Source organism: Chenopodium album, chromosome 22 (assembly GCF_948465745.1).
Source record: "Chenopodium album chromosome 22, dcCheAlbu1.1, whole genome shotgun sequence".
In the NCBI taxonomy this organism is placed as follows: Eukaryota; Viridiplantae; Streptophyta; class Magnoliopsida; order Caryophyllales; family Amaranthaceae; genus Chenopodium; species Chenopodium album.
In genome coordinates this window covers 25,418,449-25,437,304 of record NC_137855.1, presented here as the reverse complement: position 1 = coordinate 25,437,304, position 18,856 = coordinate 25,418,449, and the positions used below count along the sequence as shown (strand labels likewise).

At 34.1% G+C, this 18,856-nt stretch overlaps 1 protein-coding gene across 3 annotated transcripts in view; it reads left to right on the top strand.

Annotated features, from left to right (window-relative positions):
• Window positions 1-14,451, top strand: part of LOC145603605 (glycosyltransferase BC10-like) — a 29,736-nt gene extending 15,285 nt beyond the window's left edge. For 2 of the 3 annotated variants that reach the window (XM_081659546.1, XM_081659548.1), the window contains 4 exons: window positions 3,081-3,146; window positions 13,048-13,197; window positions 13,946-14,074; window positions 14,205-14,451. In XM_081659546.1, coding sequence (XP_081515672.1) covers window positions 3,081-3,146; window positions 13,048-13,197; window positions 13,946-14,074; window positions 14,205-14,222 — 363 coding nt within the window. In that variant the 3' untranslated portion in view covers window positions 14,223-14,451. Of the gene's footprint in view, window positions 1-3,067; window positions 3,147-13,047; window positions 13,198-13,945; window positions 14,075-14,204 lie in introns of all 3 variants that reach the window. The other variant, XM_081659547.1, reaches the window with a different exon arrangement.
• The last annotated feature ends 4,405 nt before the right edge of the window (window positions 14,452-18,856 follow it).

Genomic DNA, 18,856 nt, shown 5'->3' with positions numbered 1-18,856 from the left:
GTTATGTGTGTATGTGTATTGAGTGAGTGTGCACAGAAAAGCAAAAATGCAAAAGCAAAAATTATCCGTCATTTTTGTCATGAGTGGAGGGTACTGACTTTCTCCCGAAAAAGAAGACGTGAAAAATGAAGTTTCGTTTTTGAACTTCCCTCGATGAAAGTTTTGAAAAAGTTTTTGAACTTCCCCAAAAGAAAAATATGAAAAAGGAAAATAAGTTTAAAACTTTCTCGTTGAGCAAAGCGAAATGAATTGCATGGATTTTCTTCTTGTCAGATGTATGGCCAGGAGGCTAAGGACAATTACATCATGTGACACGATAGATGAAGGAACTTAGGTCATGGAGCTAAGCATCATATATAGTGTAAAGAAACGATCTTGAACGTCGCTTAGGTCTAGAAGCTAAACACGTATGAAGTGATTGCTGAGTTTTGCATAATGAATGTTGCTTAGGTCAAGGAGCTAAGCACAATATGCGATGCATGAAACGATGATTATTGCTTATGTCTGGAAGCTAAGCCAGTATACAATGTTTCTTTCGATGTTGTCTTGAAAGATGATGAAACATGCACAGTGTTGAAACAAGATTTTATGATAGAGTGTTTCTATAGGGAAGGTGCAAGGGTCAGCCTAGGCCATTAATCACATATGCTGAGTTGGAATTCTGTTATGAGTTTGTTATGTGGGTTTGGGGTAGTGTGGTAATTGTGGGAAATAGTTTGTTATTCCTCTTAGATGTGGAAGATGCTAGTAACTGCTTATATATAGGATTTTTGTAATAAGAAGAGGCATGTTGAATGAAATTAAGTGAGTTTGTTGGAGAAAATCCTTCCTCTCAAAAGAAGGAGAGTTGTATTGATTAATTAATCTGATTATCAATACATCATATCAGTTTGGCCTCTATTTTTTTGTGTGTGTGTTTTGTGTATACCTTGTTCTGTTCCAGTTCCTAGCACAAGGGTGATATGGCTATGTATGTGTGAGTGAAGTGTGTGAATGTGATATTAAGGTTGGCTACAAAGGTTGTGGTGATGAAAGTAGATGTGAGAAAAGTCAAAGATGATGACTTTTTAAGGTGGGTAAGCTAAGTGATGTGAGTTCAAGCCCCCAAGTCTAGCTCTATATGGGTAAGGATAAGCATTGAAAATGACTCGGTCATGCATGAATATGAATATGAATGTGGCCGCACCTCGATGTGAGGTTGCCTACGTATCCGTTAGGAATCAGGCCGAACGTAGCTCTAACTGAAATTTGCCCAAGTGTATGTACATCTCAAAAAGGGCTTTTGAGGGTTGTAATGTGGCTAAGCTAATAGGTGAAGATGAAAGGGTAAAAAGCTCAAGACCCAAGGTAAGCCCCCCAAGGTGTGTAATTGTGAATTTGAAACTTTTGAATTCGCAAGTTTTATTTCTCACATTTTTTTTTTCTTTTTAATTCTTTTGAATCAATGTAGGCAATCTCGGATCATGCGGTCCATCACTCATTTAGTTTTTATGTTTCTCAGGCACGGTACCAAGCACTCGATGAGAGACACAATTTGAGACATGTTCATATCAAAGATATTGGAACACTTGCCCTTAGACATTGTTTATTGTTACTTTGCTGCACTTTTTTTTTGTTGATTGTTATACAAATTACACACCTTCCTATCCCATGTGGGTTGAATAAATAAGGTCAATCGTTAGACGAGGCTCAAAGGGGAATGACAGGGTTGCAAAGGTGCCTTAAATCATTGGCGTACCTTGTGTTTTCGGCATTTTTTTTTTTTGTTGTTTTAGAAATGCTATGGTAGAGATTCAAAGGAAATTTGCTCATTTTATTTATGGAAATGGTGAATAAACAAAAACAATGATCAAATAATAAAAAGGGAAATCTATGCTAGACTTAAATGGGAAAAAGGAAATGAATAAAAAAAAAAAAAACAAGATAATGAAACCCTACACCAAGGGCTCGCTGTGCGCCTATCTTCATTGCTGTTTATCATCTCTTGCTGCCTGGAGGGACTAGATGTTTGTTGGCATCAACTAGATCTTTAATAACGTCCTTCAAACTCCAACATTGCTCTTTAGTGTGGCCCCTTCCTTGATGGAACTTGTAGTGGGCATTAGGATTCCATTTGGCGCTTCTTTCTTCTGGTTTTGGCTTTGGAAATGGCCCATAGGTGTAATCAAGCCTTAGCCGTAAAGGCGATCAAAGGCCGCATGATAAGTCATACCTAAAGGAATGTAAGTTTTCCTTTTCTTGGGCAATAGAGCATCAAGAGCTAATACTTCATTGAGATTTGAATTTTGGTTTATCTGGAGAATTTTTCTAGGAGTCTATCCTTCATATCTAAAGGAGTGGAAGGATGTTCCACATAGGTAAAATTCCTCATAAATCTTGCTCATCCACTCTTTTAATTTATCAAGGGTAGCAACAATGACCTTGTTTTATTCCACGGTAGTGACCCTAGAGGTAAGGGTTTGCATCATGGAAGATAGTGCCTCGATGGATTTGTTGATGTTCTCAATATCTTCTTTAGTGGCCATTGGAATGAACTGAATGTAGTTTGAAGGCGATAAGTGGTGTTGAGGTGGCAAAGTTTTCTTTGAACGCCTCTTAGGTTTAACTTAGTATTTATTAGGAAAATATAACTTATTTGGAAAACATAACTTAGCACTTTAGTAGACTATTAATTTCATTATATAGGTAAATCATTAAAAATCACCTATAGAAAAAACTTCTAAACCAAGTTCTTACCTCAATCGATGTGATGTGATCTGCAATCAATGATTCGTATCCATTCCTACGACACTAAATGTTGTCCAAATCTGTATCTAAACTATGGATAAATCTCTACAATCAATTATATGATTTTCTTGATTTAACTTTATTACAACCTTGAAATGTGGATTTAGACTGATATTGAGAATTATTGATAAAGAACCTGATTTTGGAGTTGGATTACTATCGTGGACTTTTGCACGAGATTAAGCTGGTGCATGTCTTGCGAACACATTATTGTTATCTTGGTGTACAAATTTGTACCAATCAGGTGACAGATTCTTGGATTTTACCTGATATTATGTAGAATTGCAATGCAGCCAGTTGATACATCTAAGGAACACAACTGCATACCAGATGAACATTATGTTCAAACGTTGCTTGCTGTAAGTATCCCAATTTCAGAATTGTCTTGCAAGTTTATTATCTTTGGAAAATTTTCTGGCATTGCTTTAAACTTGATTTTCTAAATTTAGAATTATGATTATCTAGTGCTTTTTTGTTTTAAATTTGTACTACCTCCGTTTCTTTTCATTGGCAACGGTTAGACATTTTCCACTCACACTTTATATCAAATCGTTGCAAAATAAAAAGTAACGCAGGTAGTATTTTTGTCGGACTATGCCAAAATTAGGTAATTATAATTGTCTAATTTTGCGGGTCTGCTATATGAAAGTTCTGTACGTTTTCGTTTTTAAACCATTATTGAAAGTTCTTTGCACTTATACTTTATTCAAATTTAAAAACATTTTTCCACTCGTTATCTTGTTATCAAAATGATGAGTTAAGGAGAAGTAAAAAGCAAGTCAACTTGTTATAAAATGATGAGTGGGTGTAAGGAAAAGTTAAATGCAAGTTGGTGCAAGTTAAGTAGGAGAGTCAGTGAAGTGTATGTCGGTATGTGTAAGATCAATGTTATTAAAATTGCGATTCGGATCGTAGAATTGTACGATTCTAATCCACCTAAACAATGTAAATCGTCGGTAGAATCGATATATTGTAGAATCACTCATAGAATCGGTAAATCGGTTAAAATCGGTGGAATCGGTACCAATTCTACGATTCCATACTGATTCTAACGATTCAACTCCTGCAAAAAGTCTGATTTTCCGTAACTTGTAACTTTTGATTGTGAAGTCGGAATTGGGCTTATAATTTATCGTTGGAAAGCTCCACCAGGTCTACTTTCTAATAAAATTGGTCTTGTACCCATATCAATATTTTATGTTATAGCTTAAACAGTGTAAGGGTAATGATAATCAATGACTTATAAATTATTTAATATAAATCATAATAAAGCTAATGAAACATTAATTTAAATAACTTTTAAAATTCTATCCAACCATTTAAATTTTGTGGGCATAAGAATGTATTCATGAGTCTTATGCACTTCACGTTGGGCATATAAAAAACACTTTTATAACATAAGTTTATTGCAGCTGTCATTCTTTAGATATCGTGTTATAATGAACTAACTTGACACTTAGTTTTCTATTATCATTGGATTTTTTATTAGGGGAAACTATTTTACGAGTCAACAATGTTATTATTATTATTATTTTTTTTTTTCATAATTAACAACATTTGTCTCATGCTCTTGTGGTTAAAAATGTGTACCAACAATTTGACTTTATAGTTTATAGTGTACTATTTGAGTTATGCGCGTGCAAAATTACTTCTAAAACTACTTTATGCTTGCATAGTTGCATTATTGATATTATGTTATCAAAAATATATACTTCCTCCGCCACGCATTATGTGCAACAAAGTTGCTTGCACAAACTCCAAGAAGAAATTTGTTAAGTGTAAATTAGTTTATGAGAGAGAAAACAAGCCCATGTGATTAAGGAAATGAAATGCATGTGGGACCGTTACTTTTGGAGCAAAAACCTGAACAGCTTTATAAAAAAAGGGAGGGAACTTTAAATTTTCAGAATTTTTAAAATTTCAGCCAAATTTAAAGTTTGGCTCCACCAGCCATATTAAGTACCAAAAGAGCACTATAAATACACTACTACAGTCAAGGAGTTTCCCTCTCTCTTCATAAATTACAACCACCATAAATACACTACCAAGTTAGCATTAAATACAATCAGTTTACAAAAATACAAAATCAGCATTATAATCATGGTTTAGTGGGTGGTCAAAGCAGCATCATTTGAAGGGTCAATCTTCAGCACGTACTTAGCTTCTTTAGTTCATCAACTGCCAAAAAAAAAGACTAAAAAATGGAAGAAGAAGATTTTGATCAGTTTTATGGGTTGGATCAATTATTGATGGAAGAAGTGGGATTACAACATCAAGATAACAACACACATGCACAAAATGTGGCACAAGTAAGTAGCAGAAAACAGCTAACACTAAATGGAAAAAGAAGTATTGTTGATGACATTTTATCAACACTACAAGATGATAATTTACCAAGAGGTGCACAAACCAAATTAGCAAGAAAACATGGTGTTCACAGAAGCACAATCAGCAGAGTTTATGCAGATGTAAAGAAACAAAAAGAGAAGGGTGGGCTGATAGATGTCAGAACCAAAAAATTGGGCAAAACAGGTCCTAAACCAAGGGAGTTCTCTGATGAATGGCTGCAATCAGTTCCACTGAGGCTAAGAACAACAGAAAGAAAATATGCAGCAGCCTTAAAAGTATCCCATGTCACCATTCATAGGCTGAAAAAAAGAGGGAAACTAAGAGTGCACACTAGCACCAACCATCCAGCTTTAAGTGATAACCATAAGGTGGCAAGGCTGCAATGGGTATTAAGCCATCTCACCCCTGCTACACCAACTGAAAATGCAACATTTGAGGACATGCATCATGTCATCCACATAGATGAAAAGTGGTTTTATTTGAGCCCGGAAACAAGGAGGTTCTACTTGTTACCAAAAGAAGAAGACCCACACAGATTTCAACAATCCAAAAGGTTTAAGATTAAGGTCATGTTTATGGCAGTCATTGGACACCCAATTCGTGACAGAAATGGTGTTGTCATTCATGATGGAAAATATGGGATTTTCCCTTTTGTGGTGAAGGAACCAGCCAAGAAATCAAGCAAGAATAGGCAAGCAGGGACTCTTGTCACAAAAGCAATGCAAAATGTGAATAAAGATGCAATCAGAGAAATGCTCCTCAACAAAGTCATACCAGCCATCATTTCAAAGTGGCCCTCATGCATGGATAAAAATATATGCATACAATGGGACAATGCAAGGCCACACAAAATCCCCCAAGATGAGGAGTTTATGGCAACAACAACACAACAAGATCTTAATGTTTTAGATTTGGGTCTTTTCAACACAATCCAATCAATTCAATATGAACATTTTCCAACCAATGTGGATGAGTTAATTGAGAAAGTTGAAGAGGCATTTGCTACATTTGATGCTAATGCAAACAAATACATTTGGCTGTCATTGCAAAGCTGTATGACTGAAATTTTGAAGAAAGATGGTGGGAACAATTACATATTGCAGCATATGAAGAAAAGAGTATTGGACAGACAAGGCATTCTTCCAGAGAGGTTGGAAGTACCATATGAATTGGTTCAATCTGCTGTGAAGTACCTGAATGATAGGTTCAGGCCTGCACATCAACAACCACCAGTTAATGATCATGAAATGGAAGTTGATGCAGATTAGGAAATTTCAGTGTGTGTAAAGTGCAAAGTAAGTTTTTGGATTTAGGGCCTACAATCAGACTGCCACACATAACCATATGTAAGGGACTCAAACACACTTGTGGTTATGTGTAACTTTTGAGTAGTTTTTTTTTTTTTTTTTTTTTTTTTGTCCTTTTTTTCTTTTATGTGTCAATGTATTTCATGTCAGGCAGTTAGAATAGGTCCCTTTTGTAAGGCAACTATGGTGTATCACTTGAAAAGAATGAATCATTCAATGAAAAACTTTTGAGTTGCTAATGTTATTGCATTGTGTGTTTCAAATAAGGGTTCAAAACCTATGGTTTCAAAAATTCCATCAGATGGTTTACACTTTAATCACCACATACAAACCAAATATGGTTACCTCAACACCAATGTCATACAACATAGGTGGAGCAAATCCATAATGCAATATGTTAATCATGTGAGTCCCTTCATCATATGGACCACACAATGCACACCTAAATGAAATGAGGGGGACTCTATACATAGGATCCAAAAAGACTCCAATTCAGTGGAACATGATGCACACATAGTGATCTCTCAATAGTGATCATTGAGATCACAGCCCAAAAATAACATAAAGTCATCATTCACCCATCAGCAAACCCATCAAACAACTAGGGACTCAAAACGCAACCACAGGCAGTAGGGTACTCACAACACCACCAACAAGATACCAATAACATTAGCAACAGGATACCAAAAAAATAAACAAGGTACCAACAAAATCAGCCAACTACTTGCAAAACAATCATGCCAAACGCATGTAAGAAAATTCTAGGTGACTTCAAAGACAATCTGACAAAGAGCACTTCACACCCCACATCATATAAAACATACACTCCTTAATAAATTCCAACAATGGATATTTCAACCAATTAACACCAACACAAACCAATTTCAGCAATTATATGCGCTGCACATTAAAATAAAAAGAAGATTAAGGTTAAGAAACCGTTACGCTGCACGCTATCAGTTGGAGGGATGAAATTTGCGGTCCAGATCTTTTACAAATCCAAGGAGACAAGGATCAAATTTCTCCTCATCAACGACAATCCCAGATCGGACCCTCTTGGACCCGAGTTTGGCCTCTTCAGAAGGGAAAATCATCTTGGGGGGAGGGTCGGACAATTTGAAGCCGTACAACTCTTCTTCCTCCGGGGTTTCATCTGGTTTTCCAGCCACCGTTGAAGTTTCATCTTCTTCAACTAGTTTCGCCCCTTTTCCCCTTAATCTCCTCATCACAACAGAAGAAACCCTTTTCAATTTTTTAGGCTTAGGTTTTGGCCTAGGCAAAGTCTTCATCCAAGCACAGTACTCAGCATCGGTCATATCATCCACACCATTTTCGTCGTCCTCAATTGATTTAAGGACCGTACTAAGAGCCTCGAAAGATTTCTCGGATAACACCTTCTTAGCTTCCTCAGATTTGTAAAAACGCTTGGGTGAAGAAGATTTACCCTCCAATGACTTAATCAGTTTCGCTAGGACCTTCGTTTCATGGTCGTCCTCACTTTCGAAAAAGGCATCGTACATAGGGGTAAGATCTGCCATTTTTAGGAGTTTGAAAGGAAATTGAAAGAGTTTGAAAGAAAATTGAAGAGTGAGAAAGGAAAATGAAAGAGTTTGAAAGAAAATTGAAGAGTGAGAAACGAAATGGGTGGAGAAGATGAACAGTTGAAGCAAATCGCTGAGAAGAGGGAGAAAGAAGGGTTTCTGGAATTTGGGGGAAAACTTAGGGTTTGTGGAATGTGGGATGCAAATGGGTTTTGACGGTTGAATTCGATTTTGTTAGGTGGGGATGAATTAATTTTGGTGGGAATGATTAAGTATAATAAGTTATGTTATAATTTAAGTAAATCTAATTATGAAAATTGATTGTATTTAGTGAGAGTAAAGTGAGGGCAGAAATGTAATTTCACTAAAAAAAACTTACTCAAAAAGGAAATTTATCATTTGTTGCACATAATGTGAAACATCCGTTTTTGGTAATTGTTGCACATAATGCGTGGCGGAGGAAGTATTATTATCATTCTCATTGCTTGAAAATTATGTATGTATTTATTAGTTACATTTTGAAGCCTAATTTTACAATTTTGTAGAATCGTACAATTCTACGATTCGATTTTACCGATTCGATTCTACCCCACTCACCGATTCTAGGTAGAATATCAATTCTGATAACTATGTAGATAAAGTAAGAGAGTATGTGTAACACCCCAATAATTCTCCCTTTTTCAAATCACTTACTTTAAATAAAATAGTGGAGAACCATTGACATGTTACCGCCACGTGTTAAAACGTTAAGGCTTTATCAAAGTATCGCAGCGGAAAAATCAAACTTAAGTATTTAAAATAACACAATTTAGAAAACGAATAAGTCAAAGCTTACAAATTGGAACCATATAAGGCCCTTATTTAAAACCAAACCAATATTAAAAATCCAAAACATAAACGAAATAGCAAAGCATAAATAAGTTCAACACAAGAATCGAATACTCTCAATCACACCAATCCCTTGACAATGCGTTTGTCAAATCCCTTAACTTCACATCATCAAGCTAACCTGTGCATACTGCTCCCCAATAATACAAGTGTAATAATTGGATCATCACAGGGTCATTGAAAGGCGAAGGCCATGACCAAAAGAAAACACACACAAAAGCACGCAATCAGCAAAGCTGAGTACATACAAGCTACAACGTACCAAACCTAGCATGCTCAATTAATTAAAGTAATTAAACATACAACACGAATTCATTAATCAAGTCTCCACACTTAGACAATTCAATTGACTCAACATACTTACTAACCAATTCCAAACACTTGACTCATCATATTCAATTTAATAAATTTAATTTAGTTTGGAGTAAGCAATAGACCAGGTTGTCCAATCCAGGTCCCAAATGACCATTTGAAATAAAAGTTTAGCGCGATGCAAGAATGGGCGCGACTCCATTCTCACAAAGTTAGTCTAGGATCCCATCTAACTTTCATTATAAAATAAAATGTAAATACCAAAAGAGAAGAGGACATGTTGATCAAACAAGCCTCGAAAAGCCACGGGCTACCACCGTGTACCCCAACCCATAATTGTCAATACTCTAGAAGTGCACGCTTTCCAGAGTTTTATTGCTCATCCATGTTTCACTTTACGTGATTACAATTTTAATTAATAGCCGACTCAATCAAGAAGACCATACATAACAATCATACATCAATTCGTTTTTAATCTTATTTAAGACAATGGTGATCACATCACAAATTAACCTTTAATTCCATTAAACTTCCAAATTATCCAAAATTGTTGAACATAGTCAACTCACCTAGCCATTTCGGCTTAATCCACCTTTACTCAACATACTAACAAGTTATGATTGAGTAATAAATAAATAATAATAACCTTGTGGAATAATTAATAAATTCATTCCACTTAAACCATTCAATTCCAATCCTTTAATAAACCAAATGTGGTTAACAAACCAATCCAATAAAATTATGCTTGTATCAACATTCCATACAAACATTTTATCCAATATAATTCAACATGTTTGCACCCATAATTCCATACAAACATAATCAATTCACCAAAACATGTTTCATAAACATAAACACATGAATTAAATCAATGTGTAACCAAACAATTTCCATCCAAGTGTTCCCTAATCATGAAACTAAGTTCTTTCCTTTTGGTACCTAAACATGATACTACTTATAACGAAGTAGACATGTACGTACCTCATACAAACAATCCATTTGAGCCACTTTTAATCACTTAAAATTCTCCTAGGGAATAATCACTTCCTAGAAAACAACCAACAATTAATATTACTATCCCAAGTAATTTCCAACAATATAATATGATGAAAAACTTATTAAAATAAATAAAACATATATTTATATGCTTAATTAACTTTAAAAATAATTAATTTTATTAATCAAACTCAAGGATAAAATTTTAAAAATAAAAAACTTCGTTAAAAATGAAAAACTGCCCGAAAATCATATTTAGAGGCAGAATTTGGCCACGAGAGGGTGCTGCTCACTACCAAAGGTAGTGAGTCTTTCTTAAAACATCGTTTCCACATGGAAAACACTACTTTTTTGTCAAAATCGGATGAGTTCAGAACCTGATCGGGATTAAAACGGGATTAATATTAACGAACCGAAATCTAAACATTAAAATACGAATTTACGTGTTCAAAATAATCTGGAAACTAATTAGTAATATAATCACCAAAATTTCAAAACATCATTACTATAAAAGCCCTAAATCAATTGTTCATAAAAACCCTAAAATCATGATTTTCAATAAATTGAAACCCTAGGTTTATAATTCATAAAATATGAAATTTATAACATAAATATAATCTGAAATTTATAATCTTTATACCATTAAAATATAATTTAATACTAAAAATATAATCTTTATACTAAAATCAAAACCCAAAACAATTAAAATAACATTAAGCAAAATAATGAAACAAAGGAGGATGAAAATAAGACTAACCTTTTTGTGTGGGAAATTTTGGGGATGTATGGGGTATTTATAGGAGAGAGAGTGGTGTAGGGTTAGTTTTAAGATTGGGCCTCATAAAATTAATGGGCCAATTAAGAAAAGAAAGTGGGTTTGGTTTGTTTGCTGGATATAAATTAGTGAAGAAAGGTTCATAAAAAGTTCTTTGTAATAAAATCGTTCATCAAACCCAAAAATAATTTGAAACTTTTGAAATTAAATCCGAAAAAAATACAAATAAATATTATGAATAAAATATAATTTCATTACTAATATATTTAAAAATACGGGGGATTACAGTATGAAGGTGTAAATATTTTTGGGTAAGTGGTGTATGATGGTAAAGATGATATGCCAAAATCGGATGAGTGAGTAGAATAAAAAATCATTAGTAAGAAGCTAGTAGGGAAAAATAAGACAGAGGTACTATGTTATGTTTGGTTATATATACTATTTCTTCCGTTCTTTTATTATTGCACCACTTGCCTTTTAAGGAAATTTCCCAAAGTTTCATTTAAAGAAACAAAATATGTGTGTTCACACTTTAAATATCCATTACACCTTTACTTTTAACACTTGATTCTTTACTTTTTGTTTACATCATATGGATTTTTTTTGTACTTTTACCCTTCTCTTTCTTCATTTTTCCCACTACCAAAAAATTTATGCCTAACATGTATGGTGCAATAATAAAAAAAACGGAGGAAGTATAATGTTTGTAGATAGATGGTTGTACAATATGTACTAAAAATGGTTGCCCTTTTTTTTTTCTTTTCCTTTTTCAAGTTGTCATTTTTCTCTATGTTTTCTCCTCATCACATTCATCTATAATTCTTTATTTTTCTTTCTCCATTTAACACTAACACACAAATTTTGTCTAGGAGTCCATGTCAAGACATTTGTTGCGTATAATATAAAACGTAGGTAGTACTTACTTTCAGTGCATTTCCTCAATTCTCAATATATTTTGCAATATGTAGGGGAGAGTAAATAGTGTGAGGTACCACAAAATCTTGTAGAGTACCTGCAAACCATGTAAATGAGAAAATAAATTTATAATAAGGGTATATTAGGTATTTACATGTTTGAAAGGAAATGTTGGATTGCCTTAGTCGGAAATGATGTTATATTTGTGAAAGGTAATTGTTGCAAAAAAACGGGGGAATGGAATCATAATGTTATTATGTACGGGTTTTTCACCATATGCCCTTGAGTTTTTCGTTAATTCACAATATATATATCCTTGAACTTTTTTTAATTCATCATATACCCCCGAATTTCCACAAAAATACACCATATACCCTTGATGACTAATGATTGTTAATTTTGTCAATCATTAGGGTTATTTATGAATCGAAACTATCCTAAATACATTATGTTACCCCTAAACCACCCACATTCCTTTTTCCCACCCCAAAACCGCCTTTTTTTTTTTTTTTTTTTTTTTTTTTTTTTTTTTTTCACATCCTTACAATCAATCATACGGATGTGATTATGGAGATTTGGAGTGGTTTTGGGGGCTAGAGAAAGGAGAGGAGTTGTTTTGGAATGAGGGGGAGAGATCTGAGATGGTTTCGATGTATAATTAACCAAATTCCACTCATCTTATTTAATTAGGAGTATATGGTGAATTTTTATAACAGCTTACGGGTCTATGGTAAATTTGAAAATTTTCATGGGTATATGGTGAATAAATAAAAAACTTAGGGCTATTTGGTGAAAAAACCGTATTATGTATGATGTCATTGGATTAGTTTAAATGTAAAGTTTTGCACTTAGGCCGCCTACAAGCTTGAAGGTCAAATTTTAAATATGATCAAAGCAGTCTAAATGGCGTTCTTGTGGTTTGGTCAATAAATTCTACTTGTGCCATTTTTGAACAATTCAGCCAATTAATGTAGGACTTAAAATGTTAATTACTGGAATAATTAACACATTTTAACTTTTTCTGTTTGCTTGCTGTGGGCTGATATGCTCCCATTATTTATTAGGAAGTTCATAATATGGAAGTGTTTAAATGGTTATTAAGTGAATTTTTTTTGTTATTGTTATTAGTAGTATTATTATAATAATAGTAAAGAATACTCATTTTAATGTAATTCAGCAAGAAGGCCTTGAAGGAGAGATAACAAGAAGATCTTTGATACATACGGCTTGGGATCTTCCAGCTTCTAAAGACCATGAAAGACGTGGATGGCATCCTGTGACATATAAATTTTCAGATGCAACCCCTGAATTGATTCTCTCCATTAAGGTATGCTTCTTCCTATTTTACGGCAGCATACTGTTTTGTTTAAAACCAACACTCGTTCTACTATTCCCTCCTTTTCCTTCCATGTATTTTTATAATGGACTCATGCTTTATTTTATTTGTGTTTGTCAAACTGTTAGAGTTAGGCTACCTAGTGAGGAGGACTATTTATTGCACACTAATGATTCACTCATATAGTCATATTGATTTTTGTTATCATAAGAAGGATACACTTATATGGTTGTACCTGATAATCTCATTGAATCTAGGAGACTGCAATCACCATATTATAGACTAGTAATATGGTGTATAAGGTTATGGGAGATTTGGCATAGTGCCAGTTGCAACATTAATCTTATCAAGTGTTTTATATATATATATATATATATATATATATATATATATATATATATTACTGAGTCTTAGGGTTGGCTTGGAATGGGGGTATTTTTATTATGGGGGTGATAAAAGTAAGTAAAGAAAGTGTAGATGAATTTAGGTTATGAGGAAAAATGAGGTTGTGATGGTGTAATTGCAAGGAAAAAGCAAGCATAATTAATACTTGTTTATATTACCCTCATTCCAAGCATGTCCTTGATGAGAATGCCTAGGGTTAACTTCATTGCGATTAATATAATAATATGTAGAAAACTTAACTGCAAGTTCATCCCTTGCATCACAATTAAACATTGTACTACCAAATGTTGGTTATGTTGGAAAGTGATGATTAAAATTCTTGGAAACACTGCAGGAAATAGATAACATCTACTATGAGACTGAAAATCGAAGAGAATGGTGCAGTAACAAGGGTAAACCGTCCCCTTGCTTCCTCTTTGCAAGAAAGTTCACTCGGCCTGCAGCCCTTCGTCTGCTTAATTTGGTAGGCAAAAACAATCGCACATAATTGAAACTGTTGGATTTGATGCATAGTTCTTTGAAATTTTATCTTCATTTCTTATTGTCATTGCCTGCTGTTAATTGTCCAACTTTCCCCGTGTTGTCGAACACAGTCTCTGCTTGGTTCATAGAGGAGGATTTTTGATGCCTGCACGTAAAATATTGGGAACTTATCATATATGTGGAGCAATAAGTAGATAGTGAAAGGCAATGTAACCAAACACCTCAGGCACAAAGAGTACGGGGAAAAAAAAGAGCTAAGAGGGTAACTAGTAGCTTATATCATGTATCATAGGAATTTATAATCTAAAATCCCAGTTAATTTTTATTTTTTAATTTAATATCTCACATGTTTCCTCAGTTTCGTGTTTTGTTTTTGTTTATGTTATTTGTTTTTGTTTATGTTTTCTGTTTTTTGTTTTTTTTTTTTTAAAAAAAAAAAAAAAAATTTGTTTCCAGTTTATAAAATAAGGGGAATAGAAGAGGAATTGAGAGAGAGAATTGATTAGTCTATTATTACATTAAGTAGGGGAGATATATATACATATAGCATAGCTAGGGTTTTCTTAGAAAACATTTAACCCTAAACCTAGAATGTTCCAGATAGGAATATAATGGGCATCCACACAATATTTCGTAACACTCTCCCTTGTATGTCCATTGTCGAAGATTGTGCCTCATGAAAACCTTACTACGAAAAACCCTTTGGAATAAAAACACTGTGAAGGAAAAAGAGTACATCATTTTTCGTAAAACGCTTGCAATGCTACATCATTAAAAACCTTACCAGGAAAACCCAATGTGGGACAAAACCATGGTCAAGGAAAAAAGCGTGCATCGCGTATTTTCTCCCCCCTAATAAATATATACCGTGAAATCTTCTAGTGCAATAAATCCGACGTGAGATGGTTAGGTAACTTCTCCGATGTAGAAGAACACCATTTCTTATTGATCTTTTCAAATTGAGCTTGAATCTTCAAATAATCTTCACGCGAACAAGTGAGCCTTTTTCAATTTTACCATAAACATGTGTTTGTCCACATCTCATTTAAAATCCTAGTTTAAAGTTGCCTTCATCATTACACTTATGACTTCTTCTGAAGGTCGATCGACATGTTTAGTAGAAATTGATGATCAATAATAGATCATAATTTATAACAACACATTAGCTATCCATTTTACAAGATTTAGTGATATCTACCCACTTACATCACTCATGATTCTTCTAGACTATAAGAAATTATTCTCGTTGAAAAATATCTCAATGCTATTCTTTGGAAATTTCACATTTGATATGAGAGTTCGCCAATGAATATAAAGACTGATTGAATCCACATACTCAAACTTCAAGTTGAGATATCAATGGAGCTTGATAATAATTGCAATATTTAAGATATAAAATTTGAGTTGTGTCCAATTAATTTCCCGGATAAACAAATTTAGTTTATTTGGGGGTATAATTGTCTTTTCAAGTACCAGTGGAGGGGTACATGCATCTTTTCATGTACTAGTTGAGGGCTACTTGTGTAATAACTTCACCAAACAGTAAATGCAAGTTGCAAACAGTAATTGGACAGCTTACCAATAGTACTGAATAAATGACCAAGCTTTTTCAACATATTTATAGAAATGCCCACTATATTAACAAAAATTCGTTTATCTGGCACATAAACTTGTATTTGCTGATAAAATTTGCAGGGCTAGGTTTTTGAATACGCCGTATATAAGTTTTGCAGGAACTCTTCTTACATGATTCATAACATTCTATTAAATCGACGTCATTAATAATTTTATTACAACTATAAGCCCATTGGAACATAAAAGTGTGTCTTAATATACCTTGAACAAACTTTCACATATACCACAATTATGGTATGGAAACTACTTATGCATGCATGCAATATGAGATAAAGAAATGATGATAAGATATTAAAAAGTATATACTGCATCTAACAACTTCCTATACACACAATAAGGAATCCGTTATACTATGACTCACATATTCACATGGACATAGGACTCAAGTAATGAAAGAAACTGTACAGCGTGGATTGAAAAATTTATATTTCATTGGACTTTGTGTCCATGATAAACTTATGACCATTATCATTATGTCGACATCAAAATGTACATATATTTCAGATCCCTTATTCACTAGTCCATTCGATTATGGATATGCATTTTATTCAACGGTTCCATTGTGTACCGCATGCTATTTTACTATGATATATCTGGTACCATCATAAATTTTCTTGCATCATAGACCATCTATTGTAATAATTCAGATATCTATACCACTTTTGGGTTATTTCATACACTATGGTATTTATATACTATTAAATTAAGGCGTGGTCAATCGGGTTTGCAGTTCAGTTTTGGGTTTGGTTTATCGGTTTTTGGTTTGTAACGGGTGGATTTTTAACGGGTTAGAATTATGATTGGGGCAATTCTGATCGTTTAAAAATAATTTCGGGTTGGTTCTGTTTGGTTCATTTTCATTATAGTTTCTTTTCGAGTCTGATTCTAATCGGGTCGGGTTATAATTGGTTCGGGTCATGATCGGTTCGTATTAAATTCGGTCGGTTTAAAAATGGAGTTTGTCAGTTTAAAGCGGATTTTGGGTCAAAACATATCGGGTTCTAATCGGGTCGGGTTCTAATCGGTTCAGATCATAATCGGTTCGAGTTGAACTCATTCGGTTTGACAACTGGTTTTGCCAGTTTTAAACTGGTTTCATTAACATATATCTTCCAATATGTCCACAACATTCTTTAATTAGTTATAACAGTAGATCATACATAGTATTAATTAGTTGTTTAGCTTTATGTCCATTTTTTGTATAACGATTTTTATGATAAAATAATAATAACAAATCTAGACTTAGCTTTTGATTCAGATTTTTTTAAAAATACAATATATTGTTCCATAAGCCATTACTCATTGTAGACACCTAAAAATGTCTCCCCAAAACCAAATTCGATGATGAACAACCTTTCACCGCCATTAGTTGGTTGGGTTGAGTATTTAACCCTGGGAGTGCTTAAAATTCATATTCGATCAAATTCAGTTCATAAAATAGCCCACGGATCAGTCTTGATGTTTAGTCAAAGCATTGTTTCTTTTTATTTTGGCCCTAACCTTTTTATTTTATTTATTTCATTTATTATTTTAGCCCAATTAATAATAATAAATCAGAAATGGCCCAAAGTTATCAATCGGCACTAAAAATGTTGAACGAAATTTGGGTTAAAAGTGAATTTAAACGGAAAATTGGATAACAGAATCTCGCGTCAGGGGATTTGTCCACCGTGTCACGGGAACTTTCCCTGTCTGACGGTGGGATTCCCCGTGACATAGTGCCCCTGCTGCGGCACGAGGCAATTCTGTGTCCTTTCGGCGTAAACCCTTCACGCGTTTTCTTCCCCCGTACCCTAAATATCTCCCGCGTCACTCACTGGTCCACTGTGTCACGGAAACATGTCCCGTCTGACGGTGGGATTCCCCGTGACACGGTTCCCTCTAACGTGTCGCGGTGCATATTTCTAGGGTTTTTATCTTTTTAGGGTTCCGTGTGTTCTCTCAGCACATTTTTTCTATAAATACCCCCTCATTTCTGATGTACGGGGCATCAATTAATTCTCTCATTCTCTCTTCTATGCTCTAGCCTAAACACTAGCCTACCCTTCTCTCTCAAAATACCTTCCCTAAGTACTCCCTGGAGTCCGTACTTTACCCGAGGTTCTATCCTTAAACCATGGCGTGAAAGGTAGGACTGTTTAAGGGTTTGGCCCCAAATCAATTCCATTTAATTTAATTTAATTTAATTATATTTTAATTATTGTTTTATTAATTTTCCTTGAAGTTACTAACGCGTTTATTGTTTTTATAGTATCAAGCAAACTAAATCAAAGTAAGGAATCATGTTCCTTTTATTTCTATTATTTTTCTAACGATTTTATATTGTTGGATTTATTGCTATGATTGCTTCCAATGTTAATGTTAATTCTTATATTTATTATGATCACTATATTGCATGTTAAAGGGAATATGCAATTGAAAATCACGACTAAAAAGAAAATTTGGACGACCGGTTTAGGTTCCGTTTTAATCTTGTTGTTTAATCTAGTGATCACAATATATTATAATTATATGTTGCATTAATATTCAACCAATTTAGTTTAATAATAGTTTGGAGCAAATCGAATATTTTATTTGCATACCTTTGAGATCGCAGGAATTACTTTTCACAATAAGAATCGAGCAGAGGCCAATACGGGCGAATGTGACTCCATGACTTACTTCATACCATCATCCCCGATTCTCCTTTCGTAGTTCCGAACCATATGGAGTTAGTAATCTCATTGATTATGAATGGGGTGTAACCTTCACGGGTAAATCGTTGTTGCCTATCGTTGTCCCTTTTCGTGGTTGCCTTAAATGCTCCGTGAACGGTTTACAAGTTCCTTAAAAACTTGTTGGTGGCTCCTTACTTTGCTTTGTCCCTAATCGTTGTCCCTAATCGTAATGTCAATTCCTACTTCGTATGAGTGGCAAGCATATTCACACTATGCTTTGACGTAGGTGCACTTCGAACGACGCCTACACTCATAAAAGAACGATAATATTTTAGCATAAGATCGAGTTTCAATGACGTCAAATTCCAAACCTTTTCAACATTAATACTTCGTAATTCAAATTAAACCCTTGTCTCATGCACGTTATTAGGAGCAATCCATGTAGAAATAGCTTTGACCTTTTCGGAGTC